This window comes from Pelodiscus sinensis, chromosome 5, assembly GCF_052426305.1.
Source record: "Pelodiscus sinensis isolate ZL-2025 chromosome 5, ASM5242630v1, whole genome shotgun sequence".
Classification (NCBI taxonomy): Eukaryota; Metazoa; Chordata; order Testudines; family Trionychidae; genus Pelodiscus; species Pelodiscus sinensis.
In genome coordinates, this window is record NC_143056.1 from 83,750,719 (window position 1) to 83,769,857 (window position 19,139).

General features: G+C 45.2%; 1 protein-coding gene across 5 annotated transcripts in view; it reads right to left on the minus strand.

The window, feature by feature from the left end:
* Positions 1–19,139, minus strand: part of CKAP5 (cytoskeleton associated protein 5) — a 106,233-nt gene that overhangs the window by 62,353 nt on the left and 24,741 nt on the right. For all 5 annotated transcript variants that reach the window (XM_075927597.2, XM_075927598.2, XM_075927599.2 and 2 more), the window contains exons 5-13: positions 18,059–18,230; positions 17,267–17,399; positions 16,797–16,900; positions 16,325–16,438; positions 12,786–12,890; positions 8,229–8,318; positions 6,893–7,057; positions 2,218–2,346; positions 1,064–1,249 (exon numbers count right to left, since the gene is read on the minus strand). In XM_075927597.2, the coding sequence (XP_075783712.1) occupies positions 1,064–1,249; positions 2,218–2,346; positions 6,893–7,057; positions 8,229–8,318; positions 12,786–12,890; positions 16,325–16,438; positions 16,797–16,900; positions 17,267–17,399; positions 18,059–18,230 (1,198 nt within the window). The remainder of the gene's footprint in view (positions 1–1,063; positions 1,250–2,217; positions 2,347–6,892; positions 7,058–8,228; positions 8,319–12,785; positions 12,891–16,324; positions 16,439–16,796; positions 16,901–17,266; positions 17,400–18,058; positions 18,231–19,139) is intronic.

The following is a 19,139-nucleotide window of genomic DNA, read 5'->3' on the forward strand; positions in this document are numbered from 1 at the left end:
TATAATCAAGGCCCAAATTCCAAAAATGCACTTTTCACAATGCAATAACAACGACAGTAAGTATTAAACAAATATGTTGTGGTTCATTCAAAAGCCTCTGGTGGTCTGGATTTGGCCTAAGTCTCCTTAATGCAGGCATAATCAAGTCTTCTGTAACAATGTAATTGGACAAACAGGTTGTTACTTTTAAACACAGTAGTATGCAACAGGCATGGTGATAACTATGAACACGTTAGCTCAGACATTGTATTTGAGTCAAATAGCAGCAAGACGTTAAGAAACAGTGAAACAGAAGGATTAATGGTCATTTGAAAAGGGTCAGAGATAATTGAATTAATTTCCGTTGAGGTTGCAGTTAGGCAAAGTGTGGCTGGTAGCCTGGAAAAATAAATGTACGTTTTCCACTACAGTACTAACCAGGTGTTTGAGACCCTTGATCAGTATAAATACTCACTTATACATTTGTCAACAACTATTTGGCCAAGCGAAGGGGATGGAAGGACATTTGAACAACATGCTGTCTAAAGCCTTTAAAAATTTAAATGATCAGTTTAACTGATTTTTTAAATCAGACTGGTGGTTTACAGAATATTTGATAATCAGGAAGCTACAGCATTCCAGAGTATATTTATCTATCACAAGAGCAATATATTGTCAGAGTGTGTTTTCTTCAGCTATGTGTTAGAATGACACTGGTACACTCAGTGGTATTATAGATTACAAAGCCCTTTGAAAATATTCAATGGGCTGTCTACAATGTCATGTCATCAGGATTTTGCATTAAAAAACACAAGAAAGAAATCATGTATCAGATAAAAATGGTGGAATCCTCAAATCCATACCAAGTTGCTTTCCCAGAGAGTACAGGGTGAATTCTTTTAAAGCCTGCTACTGTATACTACCTACTCCTGAAGAAGAGATAGAACAGGAACAGAAGAAAAGAATTGTTCTGATTAATTTGTAGATTAGGTTCAAAGGGCTGCAACTGGAGGAAATATAACAGAGCCAACATTGAGTTTTCAACCAATCACTCTCTCAGGCAGACTGTCTATATTCCACTTACCTTGGCAGCAGGCATCTTTTTCAGAGGCCCTGATTTGGCTGAAGTATCTTTTGTATCCTTGTCCCCTGCAGCCCCCGAAAGAACGAGAGTCTTTCCAGCTGCAGGTCTGCATTCCTTTTTATCTACTGCTCCTCCACCTGTGTTCTTACCGTAAGCCAGCTCCACCTTTTCAGCGCACTCTTTAACCTAAGAAGCAATGTTAAGAGACCAAATCCATTTAAGTATAGTTGCCGTGTCTAACCAAAGTCACCAATCCAGAGCCAGCCTTGAGCCACTACAACTCTAGGAGGTACATAAAGCATAGAAATTATTTTACTGTCCAAAAAACTAATGTTATTTAAAAGCCAATGAGAAATCCTGTGGCACCTTAAAGACTAAACAGATTTATTTGGGCACAAGCTTTTGTGGGTCAAAACCACTTCATCAGACCCTCTTAGCATGTTATTTAAGCAGCACTTACTGTTAACAAGACAATGTCATCAATTTGAACATCTAGTCTACCCAGTACAGTTTCTCAATATGTGAATACAATTCCCATTAATGCAAGAGGAAGATTTATATAGAGAAGGTGGCCTTCTAAGTAAGATTAAAAGCAAAGTCAGCCTTTAAAGAAGGTATTACTGACTATATTGTTTTAAGGCTTAAAAAGCCTGTCAGAATCTATACATTGGTGAATACCTCACACTGAAGGGATAAGTCCATATACAGTGTTATGCAGGATTCGAAGCTTAACTAAGGCCACAAGCAGATGGCAGAGTCCCAAACTCCACCTTGCAGCTAGAGGATAAAATAGACTATTACAGATGCCACAGCCTCCAAGCCAATAATAGAAGTCTTGTAGCTAGATCAGGATTTAAGGTGCCATGTTAGCTAATGTATGTTAACTGACACATTTTAGAAGTCAGTCTCTTTAATTATCCTAAACGGAACAAGTTACAGCGTACAGTTGGGCGGAGGAAGTGGGGGAAGAGAAGTGAACATCACACCTTTAAATATTAGTCTACATTAAGCCTGAGAGAATACATCTTACTAATTATTCCCTATATGAGTTAATAAGTTTGTTATGCACAACAGACTAGGACACTGCAGAGGTGCAAATGCACTGCACTTGCCAGTATACACACACAGCATACTGTCCAAATCCATGAACTCACCCGATCAAGTTTGAGTTTGTCCACGTCTGTTAAGAAAGGGTTCACAGCTTTCTCTCCAGCCACCTTCAGAGCAGTTCCTAAGGCTTCAAATGCAGCATCTCTAACTTCAGGGGCAGAGTCATTGATATGCTGTTGAAAGAATTCATTTGCAAAGTACTATTATAATTTATAATAGCAATGCCCTTTTTTTACTGTAAGTACTTGTGATGAAGAGTGTATTGTGTGAAAGGAGGTGGTATTAGTTTAGTTCACTGTCTAGTAGTTACCTTAAAGCTACTGCCCTTTCAGATTTCATTTTATGACAGTGTGGTAGAAGTTTATTTCAGAGGAAAAAGCTGATATGTCACAAGTAGGCCTAGTCACTGGAGTCTCTCCTAAGTCAGAGAATTCCAGACTTTGTCCTAAGCCTCTACCTGTTTCCTAGGGGAAAAAATTACTGATCTTTTGCAAACAGTTCTTCTAGAAGTTTTGCTCATGTCCATTTCAATAGGTGTGTGAACCCCACATGCACAGCAGCTTTTTCACCTAATAGTACCCATCGGATTGGCTGTGGAGGCCTCTGGAATGGCGCCTGCATGGCATTGTATATAGGGCTCAGCAGACCCTCCAGTTTCTTCTTGCAATCTGTTTTGACAGAAGGGAAATAGGTGGGATTTGGAATGGACATGAACAATACATCTCAAAGAGCACTTACAAAAGGTAAGTAACTGTTTTTTCTTAGACCAATTACTCATGTACATTCCAATATGTGACATGCAAGCAATTTACCTGGAGGAGGTACTGGAAATCAACGTATTGCCATCTGAAGAACTGATATCCCAAACACCACATTATCTCGGGCTTGCTGGGTAATGACGTAGAGCATTGTGAATATGCTGACAGAGGACCACATTGCTGCCCTGCAAACGTCCTTAATGGGAACCTGTGTGAGGCATGCTGCTGAGGAAACCTGTGGTCTTATAGCGTGACCTGTCAGGACTAACACTAGGAACTTGGCCAGGTCATAGTAAGAACTGATGCAAGACATGATCCAGGAAGAGACAAGCTGGTTAAGATGGGCAGCTACCTCATCTGCTCCTCTATTGCAATAAAAAGTTGCAGTGATTATGAAATGGCTTGGTGTATTCAATGTAAAAGGCCAAAGTGCACTTGACATCCTAGGGAGCAGGCCATACATTCTCTGAAATGGTACATGATTTTGGGAAGAACATGGGCAGAAAAATGTGCTTGTTAATCTAGAAGTGGGAGACCACCTTAGCCAAAGAAGCCAGGCAGATACAGAGTTGCACCATGTCCTTATGAAAAATCAGTATACGGGTGTTCAGAGGTGAGTGTTTGGAGCTCCCAAACCCACCCAGCTATGATTATGGCCACTAGGAAGTAGGGATGTAAAATACCGGCTAATCAATTAACCAGTTAAATGTCAGGTCAACCTAAGGTTTAACCAACTAAATGGGATCTAGGCTGGGGACTGCTTCAGCCCAGCTGGAACAGCCCCCAGCCCATGGGTCTTCTGTCTCCACAGACAGAACTACACTGGCAGGTGGGGAGCTGCTCCAGCCCCCATTGGTTAACCAGAACTGGTAAGCATTACCTGCTTTAGGGTGATGCTTACTGGTTAACCTTCCACATCCCTATTAGGAAGGCAACCTTCCAAGAGTGGTAGGACAAGGAACAAGTAGCCAGAGGCTCAAAGGGGGGCCCCAATGAGCCAGGATAGGATTAGGTTGAGGTCCCACTGAGGGACAGAGTATAACCTTTCTAGCCCCTTGAGTAAGCACCTTACTGTGGGGTTGGAAAAAAGGGACCTATTTACTACCCCAGGTACAGAAAACTGAAATGGCAGCCCAGTGGGACAACAGGACCAGCTCTCAGTGCTTCAGATGAAAAAGAAAATTGAGGATCAAGGGCACAGCTGCCTCATCAGGTTGACCGGCCTTCTGGAAAGACCAGTGAGAGAAGTGCTTCCACTTAGCTAAATACATAGCCCCAGTGGAGGGTTTCCTGCTACCCAACAGGACTTCCCTAACTGGGTCCAAGCACTGAAATTCCAGAGGGTTTTGCGATGGAGTCTCCATGCCATGAGGTAGAGAGACTGGAGGTTGGCGTGTTGCAGCCAACTGTGGTTCTGGGTGAGAAGGTTGGGAGAAAGCAGTAGGGCAACAAGCATGTCCACCAAGAGGCTGAGCAGTGTGGTGAACCAATGATGCTGGGGCCACAACAGTGCAATGTCAGGCATGATCCTCAGATTCTGCCACATTTTGAGGAGGACTCTGTTCCCTAGCAAGTAGCTATGGCTTCAGGAGCAGAACCTGTGGCATTTCTTGTTGCTCCTCATGGTAAACAGGTCCATGTGAGGATGGAGAGGGTGGTATCAGTCGTGAGACACAACTTGTGGGTCTTGGAGCTTCTGATGTGTAACCTGGATGTTCCAGATAGGGATGTAAGAGTCTAGTCGACTATCCGATAGAGGTAGCAAGGGGCTTTTGCTTATCACACAGAGGTAGCAGAGGGGAGGGGGAGAAAGAGCCAGATTAAAATCTGGTTCCCTCCAGCTCCAGCAGCCAACTCTGAAATGTACAAAGAGTTCCCACTAGGGCTCTTGTACATTTAAAAGTGGAAGCGCTGCAAGGAGCCTAGGGCCAGCGAGGGACTCCCCACCAGCCCTGGGCTCCATGCAGTACATTTCAAATTTGGTGCATAAGAATCCCCAGTGGGGGCTCTTGTGCATTTCAGAGAGGAAGCGTAGCATGGAGCCTGGGGCCAGCGCAGGACTCTGAGTCCCCTGCTGACCCTGGGCTCCATGAAGCCAGGTTTTCCACACCACCTTGGTAGTGGACTGAATAATTGTGGAGCAAAGCCACTTTGGACAGACCTTCAGGGACGAAGATGTTGACCAGAGTCCACATTTTCCACCACCTCCTCAGCGGGGACATTAAGGCTACAAGCCAACTCCTGCAAAAGGTTCTGAAGTGCCCTTGCATCAGGGGCAGGGAGGGAGGAAGATGTGCACGTGACTACCTCACCTGGGGAAGAGGATTCCCTGGGGATAGGATCCTCCCGACTTTCAAGCTACCTGGAAATACTAGGGGGACGAGATACTGGTGGCTCAACGATAGGCACAGACAGGTGCAGAGGCGGTGCATGTACCAGAACTAGCTCCGAGAGATCAGCTCTAGTGCCACAATGGTAGCTAAAAGCAGCTGATGGGACAAGGCCATCAGTCTCGCTTGGGATTCTGGGCCTTGACCTTAATGGTAGGTCAGGGATGCCCAGAAAAGCCACTGTGCAGGGACCTGCCATTGCAGGGAGCCAGGATGACTGTGGTGCTGGAAAAGCATCCCAATGTCAGTGCTAGGAGTGGTGCCAGTCACTGCGAGACACAAAAGACTCTGACTCAGACATGTACTTAAGAGCCAGACTATGGAGGCACAATTCCCAATGGCATAAGTTCCTGGGGCAGTCCCGTGCCATGGGCAGCACCAGTGGCCAGGCAGGTGCTGGTGTCAAATAATTCCTCATGCTTGGTGTCTGGGCTGGGGCATTGACAAGAACCAGTGTGCCAGTGGCATGGCCTGTGCCAGTGCTGCATGCTCCATTATTTAAATCAGGTCTCCTGCCACCTCAAAAGTGTCCAGCGTAGAAGGGAAGCCCAGAGCCTCTTCCAGAACCTCCTGGCCAGTGACACCAGACTTGACAGCCCAGCACTTAGTGGAAGGTGCTTGGGGTGCTTAACTGTCCTTAATGTATCCCACTGAGGGACATTCTGAGGAATGGTGGCTGCTGGCCTTATTGGCTAGAGACCAGCCTTTGCTCAGCCTGGCCATCTTGTGCCACACTGGAGATGGGGAAGGGCATGGAGCCAAAGATCAGTTCCAGTGCTCCTTTGGGCCTTCTCTATAAGGTGTCTATATGTCCTGCATTGTGCATAGTCTGGCACTGGGGATTGAAGGGCTGACTAAGTAGGAGTTTCAAATGCTGATCTCTCTCCTGCTTAGTCTTGGGCTTGTTAATGCCCTTCATTTAAATATTTGGAGGCAAGTTGTATGCACAGGCTTGCCACAAGCAATGAGGTTCTCAAACCCTCATTGCATGCCCTGGGGGGAAACTTGAACAGAGAACGAAAAAACAAACTATCAACCCAGTCTAAACAACAGCTAACTATAAACAGGAAAACAGGAAGAAAACAGCTAGGCTTTTTTGCAGAGCAAGAGAACAAGTGCTCCAATAACCATCACTGGTGGTAAGAAGGAACTGAGGAGATGGAGGGTCAACTAAGCTTGCTATATATCTCATCACAGCATGCAGGTGCCACTCCAGGGAGCTCCACAGCCAGACCAATGGGCATCAGCTAGGATAAAAGCCTTCTGACAATGCATGCACCAAACACATACCCCTAATGGAATGCACATGAGCAATCACTCAAAGTCCTTTTCCATTTGGGAAACTAAAACATGACCAAAAAATGTTATTTCACTGGAAAAGAGAAAAACAGCAGCCATCAGTGAAGGTTAGTTGTCACCCAGTCCTCAGTTATTCTAACTTGCTGCACCAGAGTACGCAAAACTTCACTACATGGTACTTTCTATTAGAAAGGCTTCTCAGGTAACTCAATTCAATGCCTCCCATCACAACATACTGCTTCCTAGAGAAGAATCAATCCATCCTGTTTTACCTTAAGAAGAGCAGCACAGAAGGGTTTTAGCAGGCTCTTTGGCAGGGTGGAAGGTGTACAGTGACGAAAGCTTCTTGCAATGAACAGGGATGTCTGTTGCTTGATTGTGGGGTTTTTGTTGTCCATCACAGCCAAAATATCCTCACTTATGTTCTGCAATGTAGTCTAAAAGGTTGGACAAAGGCTGTTAGCTCCGGGAGAATAGAAGAGCCTTCTAAAAACACCTGAGTGACTGACTCTAGGTAGCATAGCACTGACAGTTTAGAACCATGGTGGGAAATAGAGATGTGACTGTTTAACTGGATAACCAGTAAGGACTGGAACAGCTCCCCAAGTGCCGTGGGCAGAAGGCTGCTACAGACCCACCAGGGGCCTGCCATGGACAGGGGCTCCTCTGACATCCCCAGTCAGAGCAGCCCCTGTCCAGCATGAGCCCAGGCACCCCGACTAGGATGCTGGAACAGCCCCTGCCTGCAGGGAGCCCTCATGCACCTCAGGCAGGAGCTGCTCTCCCCTAGCCAATGCAGCCCCTGCTTGTGGTGGTAGAGAGGACAGGAGTGACTGCTTCAGCTGTTCTGGAGCAACTTCCCTCCCTCCCCTCCCCCCAGCATCCTCCCCTTTAAAAAGTGAGCTGATGAATCAATGTTTAACCAATTAAATGGGATGGTTTCCCACTAGGGATATAACCCCTCATGCGGCACCTAGCTTTCCCACTAGGGATGTAACTAGGTACCTACCACATGAGGAGTTACATCCCTAGTGGGAAACATAGGTGCTGCATGGGCACCACTGGGGTTCTGCATGTGACCCTCAAGCAATTGTGTTTACTGTTGCCTACGTGCAGTACTGCCCAATTCCACTGTTTCTATCCACATACTTCTTTTCCTACTGATATTACTCAAGTGACACTGAGAAAGCAAGGGCACTGAAGGGCATGCTGATAAGGGATGTAAAAGGTTGTTAAAAATGTAACCGTGTAACCACTAAAAATCCTAGCATTTACAGTTACATACACAGGGGCTCTATAGTACAAAACTTAAGGAAGTTTTATACTACAGAGCCTGCAGAGAAGCCACCTCCCTGGGAGTGGGGCAGGAAGGTCTGTTGCCAGCTCCGCTCCCAGGGAGGCTTCACGGCACACCATGGACAGGGGATGCTCCAGTGACCCACAGTTCAATTGGCACACCCCACAAATTCTAGGTATGCAAGTGCAGTTAGCAAAACCACCCTATCCCGTGAGATTGACTTGGTTACAACAATCCTGTGGTCCACTGACGAGTGGCCTTCCTTCACTAGCCTAGGTTTCCCATCATTGGTTTATAACACTTGTCCTTACTGTAAGGAAGATTGCATCTATAGCTTCCTGCAAGGCCTGCACAACCTGAGGTTTCTTCTCTTTAAACTTCTCCAGGATAGTTGGGACAACCTGTTAAAAAAAAAAAAAAAAAAGAATACTTCATTTGCCCAATTGCAGAAACAAACAAAATCCATTGTGTGTCCAGACTCATCTCATGTGACACTTCATTCCCTCACCATCTATGAGCGTATAACAAGAAGTTAAGGACTCCTCAACTTTCCTTCCTTCCTTCCTTGCCATAGGGACACAGCAGTTGCAGGAATAAGCCCTTGCTGGATCTAATGCCACCACCACCAGAAACAGGGCATTGGTCTTCCCTTATTTTAAAAAAAGAATCAGATTTGTTTCTAAGTGTCAGGGAAGCGGAGACACTTCTAACACTTTCCTCCAGCACTAAAGTCACCACCAGGATTAAAAGGTGGTCAAAGGGTTCTGCCTACTGAGGAAGGAACCTTGTGACCCAAGCCCCAATCCTGCTCTTCCAGGCTTTGCTGCCATCTGTTGGTCAGAAAGCCACTTTAAAGTTCTCAGTCTGAACTTCTCTCCATATATTAAAAAAACCCTCTTCCTGTGGAATGACAGAGTGAAGTCAGCATGTGACTCTGCGTCCTGCAGGACAAGTTTGTGTCCTATCACCCCTCAGCTGCACAGCTTCCTCCTGCCTTGGCAGCTGGGGAGGAAGGGAGGGAAGAGATTGGAGAAACCAGTGGATCCTTCCCCAGTCCAGGGTAATTGGCCCTAGGCCAGCCAGCTCCAGCAGCACCAAGAAAAAGGTCCTTCAGCAAGCAGCTGTTCCGGGGCTGGACCAGGCAGACTGGGATCTGCCCGCTTGCTCCACCCTGTCACACTACAGCATGAGGTGGCGTGGGCCTCCCCCCCCACACACACACACACTTGCCCCTCTCAGAGGTGGCCCATGGCCTGGGCAGCTGCTTCCAGGTGTGGTCACTGCGGAGTCCCAACCTGGAGCTACAGCCAAAGGTGGTGGAGTCAGGGCAGGAGCCGGTGGCCAGGCTCATCTCACTTGCTGCAGGGCGGAGGGGAGCCCTGAGCCTCCCTGTACAGGGAAGAAGCACTCCCCTTCCCAGGCTGGGGGAACAGCAGCGCACTGTCTGGAGCCTTTTCCTGCACTGCCATTGATCAGAAACCGGCTAATGGGAGCAGTGGAAGTCTGAGCCTGAAGTAAGTAGCCCCCACCCCTCATGCCTAGACCCTGCCCTCCCACCCCCTCATTCGTCTCCCCACTGAGACCCTGCCTCTACAGCCCACTCCTGCCCCCCCCTTTTTGGCTCCCCCCCGTCCCCTTCTCACTTGTGTAGTCTCCAAATGATTTTTTGAGGGTCAGTGTCCCCCAATCCAAAAAAGTTCCTCACCCCTGCCATTGATAAAGACAATGTTGAAACCTTTTTTGTGTTGGACATATTTAAAATAAAGCCTGACCAACAAGGCCCCAGTCGGAGCCCAGCCCCCATCTGGCCAGAGCATCCTGCCTTCAGCCCCAACCCTGGGACAGGCCCCACGGTCCAGCCCCCACCTGGCAGCAGAAAGACGACAGGGGAGGGAGGGGGGTTCGCAAGACTAGCTAATAGTTACTAGGGTACTGTGCCACGAGCTCACTACTAATCACCCTTTTTCTCCCCACTTCATCTCTTCTGCCAAGCAAGCAAAAACATTAGGGACATCATGACACTATAAAGTTTGTCAAGGAAATGGATGCTTCAACATCTCTGTGTTTACTGGGCTTATTATTACATACTGTTACTATTATTTCATTGTTATGCCACCATGATTCCAGCATACCTACAACTATTCCAGAACAATGCTGCAGCACTACTCATTCTTACAAGTCAGTCAAGTTAAAGTACCTAAAAAGGTATCCAACAGATTCATCTTTTCTTTGGCATTTTTCTACCAACAAAACTTGTTGCTCAACTCTGATCATTCCATGGACCATTCCACCTTTCGGTCCAAAAGGGGAGGAGCCATACAAAGAATCAGCAGAGCAAACATAAGAAACTAGACAGACATTTAATACCTATACACTGAATAGGACTATTACTTTGGTATGAGCTGAAAGCAGACAGCACAAAGCAAATTAAAAATTGGGCGATTTCAACATGCCTATAAAAAAAGGCATCAGATGCAAGAGCTAAGAAACTCATCTCCTCACTCACATCTAGGGATCTCGCAGGTCATCTCCAAATCAAACCCACAATCCTGAACCTCATCTTCAGCCTCAACATCAGTATTAAATAAGGGTGTAAATGTATACCCAAGTACACAGTTAACTGATGAGACTGGGCTCATCAGCTAACCCCCTCAGTTACACGTGCACCTTCCCACATTGCTGCCCCTGTAGCTGTATAAACAGCACCAAATGACGAAATAAGCTATTTTGAAATACTCAAATTAAGCTACGCAATTTGCATAGCGCAAATTCTCTCTTATTTTGAGTTTCAGGTGCTGTGTAGATACACTCTTAGGAAATTCCAGCTTGTACAGAATACTGAAGTCTCTCCTCAGCAATACAGAGTTCTGTGAATACATGAAATCTTTTCTCTACTCTCTACATTGGCTGCCTATAAAATACCAAATCAAGATGAAGGCGTCTGTCCATATCTTCACAGCACTCTGTGGCCAAGGCCCCAGATCTCTAAAAGACCACCTAAACCTCCAGGATGAAGTTGACAACTTTACTCTACTGGCAAAATGAAACTTTCTATGAGAAGGTAAACCTGTGTGCTCTCAGAGGCCCAGCCCAAGATTGTGAATTGAATGCCCCCAGAAATTAAGGACCAGTACAAACCTCACCACCCATTTCTTTGACTTGCCTTCTTTAACACTTGGCAATATTTTATGCGAGTGTTTATATTTTGCACATCTCTCTAAAACAGGGGTGGGCAATAATTTTGGAAGGGGGGGCCCACTTCAAATTTCAGAAGCGGCCACAGGCCTCAGTTCTCAACCCTGCCTCCTTCCGCCTATCTGGCTGGGTACGGTGACCTCATTTTCTGTATCAGCTGCAGCTAGTAAGAATGAATTAATTTAAATTATGAAACAGATTAAGTGTTTTAACTCTCTCAGTTTATCAAACTTCATTTTAAATAAAGTAAAATATTACGTAAAACACAGAAGGTTTCAATGTTTTATTTGTGGCAGGGGTTGTGAACCCATTTTAAGTTGGGAGTCACTAACCCATCAAAAAAGGTTGAGGTTCACACAAGGGAGAAGCAAACTGCTCCAAAACCCCCCAACACTCACTGATGTGGACCTAAGACACTTCACTCCTCTGGTGCCCCAGCCTCACAGCGTGAGGGGAAGGGAAGGGGGAAACTGAGGTTCAGGGCTTACCATAGACCAGAAATACTTTTCTGGGACTCTGAATTAATGGATTTTATGAACCTCCTTAGACTCTGGAGTAGGGTCAAAAATGAGGGGTACAGTGAACAAGATAGGGCTGCCAGCAAGTAGGATGGTGATGGGGTGCAGAATCTGGGAGAGAGCTGGGGTGCAGAAGCAGGCTGGTTGTAGGATGTCTGGCCAGGTTCTTGCTCCCTCCACAAGGGAGGATGCAGTGTGTGGTCAGGAGAAAGGGTGGAGCAAGCTCGGGGTGCCATGTCTTAGGAAGGGAAGGAAGTGATGGAGTCGGGTGGGGGAGAAGTCTGGAGAGGAGGGGGAACCTTACCTGGCTTTGTGCCCCTTTGCAGCCATGCTGTCCTACCGCCCCGGAGGGAAGCCCTGCTGTGGCACTGGCCATGCAGTTTGGAGTTGGCCCTGGACCGTGCGGCAGCAGCGGCAGCCCCAGACTGCGTGGCCGAGCCACCGTTGAGGAGCCTCAGCCCCAGTGCTGCCTCCTCTCCAGCAGCTGTGTGAGGGAAGAAGGGGCGGGGCTGAGCTCCTTTCCCCATGGGGCACATTCCATTGGTGGTGGGACCTGGCACTGCCTCGCAGGCCAGATCCGGCCCGTTGGGGGGCTTTTGCCCACCCCTGCTCTAAAACCTACCCAAACAGGATACCTCATCGTGCACACACTTCTCCCCTTAGGAAGAGAATGACCAAGATTGGTGACTGCCTTCTGTCACATCACTTACACTACTGGAAGATTCTTACACTGCACCTATCACTGGAGTACAACAACTGACAGAACAGAAACAAATAGAGGAAGCTGTATAGTTTTACTGGACTCTTGGTACCTCAGGAAAGGGCTAAGTGTAGTATGAATATCCAATTCATCGACAGTCCCAAAACCTAGGGGTATTCCAACAATGACAAAGGACCCTGCTCATGCTTAGCCATGAACAGGAAACAAAGGACCTTGTAAACTTAACACAACATACATGGAAAAAGCTTTCACCCCTAGTCTGGCAAGTATCAAAGAACAAAGAAGGAACAAATGCATATCAAGTTTACTTTGTTTAAAAATAGAAAAAAGCCACGTCCTGGCAATCATTCAAAGGAACAGTTATTTTTAGGGCAGTCTAATTACTAGCACCATATACCAAGCAAGAAATGCATAGTGAAGTACCTATTACTTACTTGTCCTGCATATTGACCAAATTTCTTTCTGAGGCCCGTAGCCAGTCCAGCAAGGCATTTGGCAGCCAAAGCAACCAACATGACATTTGTGTCTTTTCCAACAACCTGAAAAGGAAAGATAGCATTACAGGCAAACGTGCCAGATTTCAGAGTCAAGATAAGTCTAGGTAAGGGGTGGGCAAGAATATCAGAACATTAGAATTGGACTTGACTTCTTGAGGTCCCTTCCAGTCCCGTGCCCTGGTGGCAGGACCCAATACCATCTACACCATCCCTGACAGATGTCTGTCTAGCCTGCTCTTAAATATCTCCAGTGATGGAGATTCCACAACCTCCTTAGGCAATTCATTCCAGTGTTCCACCCTGACAGTTAGGAACTTTTTCCTAATGTCCAACCTAAATCTCCCTTGCTGCAGTTTAAGCCCATTGCTTCTTGTTCTATCCTCAGAGGCCAAGGAGAACAATTTTTCCTCACTCCTCCTTGTGACACCCTTTTAGATACTTGAAAACCGCTATTATGTCCCCTCTCAGTGTTCTCTTTTCCAAACTAAACAAGCCCAATTCTTCCAGTCTTCCTTCATAGGTCATGTTCTCTAGACCTTTAATTATTCTTGTTGCTCTTCTCTGGACCTTTTTCAGTTTCTCTACATCTTTTTTGAAACGTGGTGCCCAGAACTGATCAGAGCAGAGCACAGAGTGGCCCGTGGCCACCTCTCCAGAACCCTTAAGCAGAGAACAGCTCACACTTTAAAAAGCCAGCTGTTCTCCATCCAGACCACTGGGGAAGGAGGAGGGAGACTTCTCATGATGTCTCCCCCTCCACACTCCCTATAGTTTCTGGTCAGTAGGAGAATTTTTGCTGAGAGCAGGGGCAGTATAGGAAGCAACCTCCCCTCCCCCCCCCACCACTCCTTCTCATGCCCAGTGTGGAGCCACATGGAACAGCCTGCAGCAGACAGTCTGCCTCAGGTGTCTGCTAGTAAGCACCTCCCAGCCAGAGCCTCCCTCTGGCTCCCAAGCTCCTCCCTTCTCCCTCTGCCTCCACTCCGCATACCCAAACCCTCTGACCCCTCCTGCACCCATACACCCTCCCAAATCTGGCACCTATCTACTGCCCCAGATGACAACTGCCTCCTATCCTAGGTCACAACTGCCTCCTTAACCCAAACTACCTCCCAGACCCCATTCTCCCTCCTGCACCCCAATGCCTTACCCCAAGCCTCTATCCCAGACCCCAGAATTCCTCCATTAATATCCTGGAAGAGTGCAGCCCTCTGCCACTTTCCAAAAATCTTTAAGTGCTCCCCCGGTCAAAAATTATTGCCCACCCCTGCTCTAGGTAGACTGACATTGAAAGGATGGCTAAAACAGCTACATAAGCTGCAACAATGAATTTGTTCAAAGTTAAAAGTGAAACAGTTACGTGGGGTACCCACTCAAACTGGGCCAGGCAATTTCATTGAAACCCAGGATACTACATGAGGGTACATCTACACTGCGTTCCTCTTTCGAGAGAAGAATGCAAATGCAGACAAACAAAATTGCAAATGAAGCATGGTTTTGAATTTCCCACAGCCGGCCGCAATTAAGCAAATGAAGCGTGGGAAATTCAAATCCGCACTGCATTTACATTCCTCTCTCGAAAGAGGAATGCAGTGTAGACATACCCTAACTATCATGGTACACCAACGCAAAGCTACATTTACCATTCAGTCAGTGAACTTCAGTAGTCCTGGCCAGTGAAAGTTCCCATCATACGCCATGTTAAATTATGCCTGGGAAAATTCTGTATGACTGTGCAATGCCAAGTTTATGCAGAATTGATCATCTGTGCACGATTTCGTTTTTCCCCGAAAAACTGGTGCTGTAGAGCTGCTGGACCAAGCAGAACCCAGCTCTCCAGCTTGTCAACTCAGAACATTGCTAAGGGAGCTGGAAGGTTCCAGACAGCTGCAATTCTCAGTACACCTTGAAGAAAGGAAGCAGTGTGCAGAAAACTCCATGCAAGCACTGAAGCCAGCATCAGGCTGTTTCTCTCTGGGCTTTAGGGGATAGGAGGTGCATGTATCACACCAGAGAGGCTGCTTTCCCACCCAAGATGTGCTCAGCTAGCACACAAGATTCACCCCCAAACTGAGGTGCCTTACAAAAGCAAAAATATAACAGGAACTAGATTGTCATTTTAACAACACTCTTCTCTTGGAGGAAATTTTTTGGTTGTCTTATGTTGTTAGACATACTTGCTAATGGGTATTTTAAAAATAAATTACCAAAATAAACTAAACTTGTTGCATATTTTCTGTGTCAAAATAATGCAGTATTTTAAAATCTTGTGCACAGAATTTTTATTTTGTGTGTGTGCAGAATTCCCCCTTTCCCCAGCAAAAATTACATGGCCATACACCAGTCTGCAATTGCAATCTGCTCAAGTTTTAGGATGTTTGGGCAAATTATGTTTTGCATCTGGATTCAAAAGGGTCATTTGGTTGCTTCTACCAGAGACCCAAAACTCAGTGGAGGTGCATGTACATGTGTGCGCGCACACGAATATGTGCATACATTTTACAGAGTGCATGACAGACCCAATGTCAAAGGCAATCAGAAACCAGATTCCTCTTCTTTCCACAAATACTTCTACTCCCTCCAATTGAGTCTGCATTAATTGAAAGTGTCCTGGAATAAATGGTTTTTAATAGTGGTTGATCACAAAGAAGTTCATTTCAGGGCAGCCTTTAAAAGGCATGTGCTCAGAGGGGCACATTGGTAGTGGCAAATTTTAAAGTCTCAGTCAGGAAGCCATATGATATACTCTTCCATTAGAAATACAAGTGCTGGATGAGAGAAGTCTTCTCCATTGAATTGTGTTCTACTGGTAAACAGTATGGAAAAACGTTTACCATTTTGCAATGTCACTGAGCACCCCTTTTTCTTATTACAGCAACAGCATCCAATCTTATCTTATCTTCCCTATGCCATGCTACTCCAAATGTCTTTATCCTATTCCCTTTGTCTCAAATGCAAGTACTCCTCAATATTTGCCACTCTACATAGGGATGTGCTTTCCCTGACTAATGAGTCATGGTACACCTCTAAATCTCCTCTAATTCTGCTATATTCTGTTTGAAGGAAGGATGACCAGGCCTGAACACAGTACAAGGTCAGAGCATCTCACTGATTTTCAGTATTTTTCTCCATCATATTTTGTTCTAAACTGCCTTTGCAGATACTTGAGAAGACACATATACCCAAATGTATGTTGAGAGGAAAAATCTACTTGGAGTCTCATACTATTTATTTGAGAAGATTATAGGTTCCTAATGTTCAACAGGGCAAGAGCAAGCCAAAACAATTTAAGCACCACTCTATTTAAGATCACAGTGGGTCTGATCAGCCTAAGGTGTTATTTGGACACTAGCATAGCACCAGTATTTGGTCTTGTGACCAGAGGCTGCCTTTCAGTCCTTAAAATCTCATCTGGCACTAAGCAGTTTACTAGAATAAACCAATGCACAAAATATATCTGGTACAGAGATGTTTACCTTCTTAAGAGCTTTCACCAAGTCTGCATAGTCTCCTGCTTCCAATTTGGGATTCTTCACCAGCATTTCAACAGCTTCCAGAGCTTCTTTCCTCTCTTGCCACTTTTTGGCTTCCTGAAAAGCAAAGCATTCTACATTTGTGCAGATCAGACCACTAACAGCTCTATCAAAGCTCCCTCCGGACAGACTAGAGACTCTAGAGCCTACCTTCATGCCAAAAAATTCAAATACCCTTACTATCCTTATATACTATAAGCTTGGTGGCTACAGCTAACCGCTAGAATGCGCTCAAACATTTCAATTTCCATCTTGCTTTTTGATTTTACAGTTGTTTTGCAGATCAGACACGGTCTTGCAGGTCAGCTCCCTATTATTCATGTAACCCCACCATTTATTTGCAGGATGTAAATCATCCTTAAAAATCCATCAGTCCTCAATATTGTAGAGTTAAAAGTTAATTGTTTATACTTACTATTTTGTCATCAAAGTCTTTGGGAAGTTTAGAAAGAATCTCCACAGCTTCCAGTAGCTCATAAGCATCCACCTGTGGGACAACCTCATCCCCATCATCTCCTCCTACAAGTCAGGAAAGAATGATTAGTGGAGATATGCAAGCATTAGCAGAGAGGCTTGTCATGACAAGATTTCATTCTTACATGTCCCCATGCTCTCTTCATCAAACACAGGAAGGGAAGTAGACTATGAATGGTAACAGTTTTGCTACTTTGGTACTGGGATGTTGATACTATTTTCTCCCCTAGCTGTATCTTGTTGATAGGATAGCGTGACCTATTGCTTTACACTGACGTTCAATACATCTTTTTGGTCTAATGTCTTAATAATGATGTTTTTCCTAGCAGAGTATAAAGATCACATAGGTTACCTCCATCCGCATCCCCTCCAGCTGCTTGCTGCTGCTCAAACTTTGCTTTTAGCTCTTACCTCCATCCGCATCCCCTCCAGCTGCTTGCTGCTGCTCAAACTTTGCTTTTAGCTCTTGCTGGGAACGCAGGAATCTGGTCTGTTTGGGAGCTGCTGGTGGCAGCTTGACCCATTCTTCTTCCAGTTCTTTTAGCTGTAAGAATCACAAGACTAATTCTTGAGGCCTAAAGCATAAAACAGAACATTCCACCTACTGATACAGGATTACTCTAGGCAAACTTCCACCTTACTAAAAGCAGTGGCATTTTCCCTAAATTATCAGGAATTTTCTTTAGGTTCTAAGCTTATAATATGGATGGGCTAGCCTTTTCAGTTCTCTTGCAATGATATTATAATCCTACAATGTTTGTCCTATTGTAGGGATGGCAAGAGGCAACAAAGCTAAACTTCCTTCTCCCAGAAGTATGGTAAACCCACTGTTCAGGATGGTCTAGTTATATTTAGGTTGCATAAAAGCATTACCACAGCGAAGGGAATTTTTACTAAAACCAACAGGCTAGATCAATGGGAAAAAAGTTATTTTGGGGTTTTGTGAAGAGGTTATGGACTAAATAAAGAGGAAGAATGGCTGGCTGAGTATACGAAAGTCTTTATGCTACAGCCCTGCCATTATATGCATTAGAGTTCACGAAATAAGCAGAGTTGGGCCAACTTTGAACACTTATCTGTAGAGAGCAGTAATGTAAAGTATGTAGCGGGGAAGTTATAAGAATGAGTGAATAACAACACGAATATTTATGAACCTTCATTCACAGAAACTTTCCTCCGACTGAGACACTTCCTGTAGCCTACCTGAACTGAGTTTATGTTCTGTAATGGTGGTCTCAGAGCATCTCTTATCCAGCGGTAGATCTCTACAGCAAGGAGTTTGGCTTCATCTCGGACAGCCTTCTCTCGAGACTCAAAGAGTTTTGGCAACACTTTGATAATTGGCTTTAGTGAGATTATTTTTGAACCAAAATCACTGCAAGTTAAAAAATACATAAAAGTGTCACTGGAAGAGCATAAAATCCAAAGTCAGCCAAAGAGCATCATCATTAGCTAGCCATTATTTTGATAAAGCTGGGCTCTAAACTGAGCTGTTTGTATAGCTGATGCCTTTCATAGGCTGTCCCCCATACAAAAGGTTGTGTTGTAATACACACAATCAGGAATGGTTCCATCGATTAACATGTATTGTCATCATTTACCAATCAGAAGCTACTCATTTCTTGGGTCAAGGAATGATAGCACTATCACAATTCCTATCCTCCTGTATCTAGTTTGGAATAAAATCAGGCTTTTGAAGCCACTTCAAAGCATGTAATCCAACCTGCTACTTAAGTCAGTCCCCCTGCAAGAGAACTAGAAATCTCCTTAGACAAGAAAATTAGGTCACACAAATTCTAATCACACTAGAATCTCCTTTCACTATCTTTGGAAGCGAACTGCAGAAAAGCAATAGTTATTTTGCCACTTGTTAGACCAAATTAGTGAGCCACAAGGTACTTCACAGTGCATTCTTTGACACACTGATATTTATCATATGCGCACACTCCTTCCCACCCCACCTTGAACCTGATCATCTACCCTTTAGAAAATTCTGCAAGTTGCAAGTGGTGCCTGTTGCAGTGTCTCAACTTTTAATCACTACTGAATGGGACCACATCAGTACTCTCTCCATTCTCAACTAATAACTGATCAGATGCTGGTGTACACTTATCAATGTTCACAAAAAGCTTTAAGAAACATATTAGCAGCAGGAGAAACATTCCAGTCATTGATTAAAAAAGAATTCAAATGAGACAATCATCCCATGCTAAGAAAGGTTAATATATACCAGAGTTTCCCAGAGAAGCATACTAGGGCCAATGTTGGCTCAGATGTTAGCATA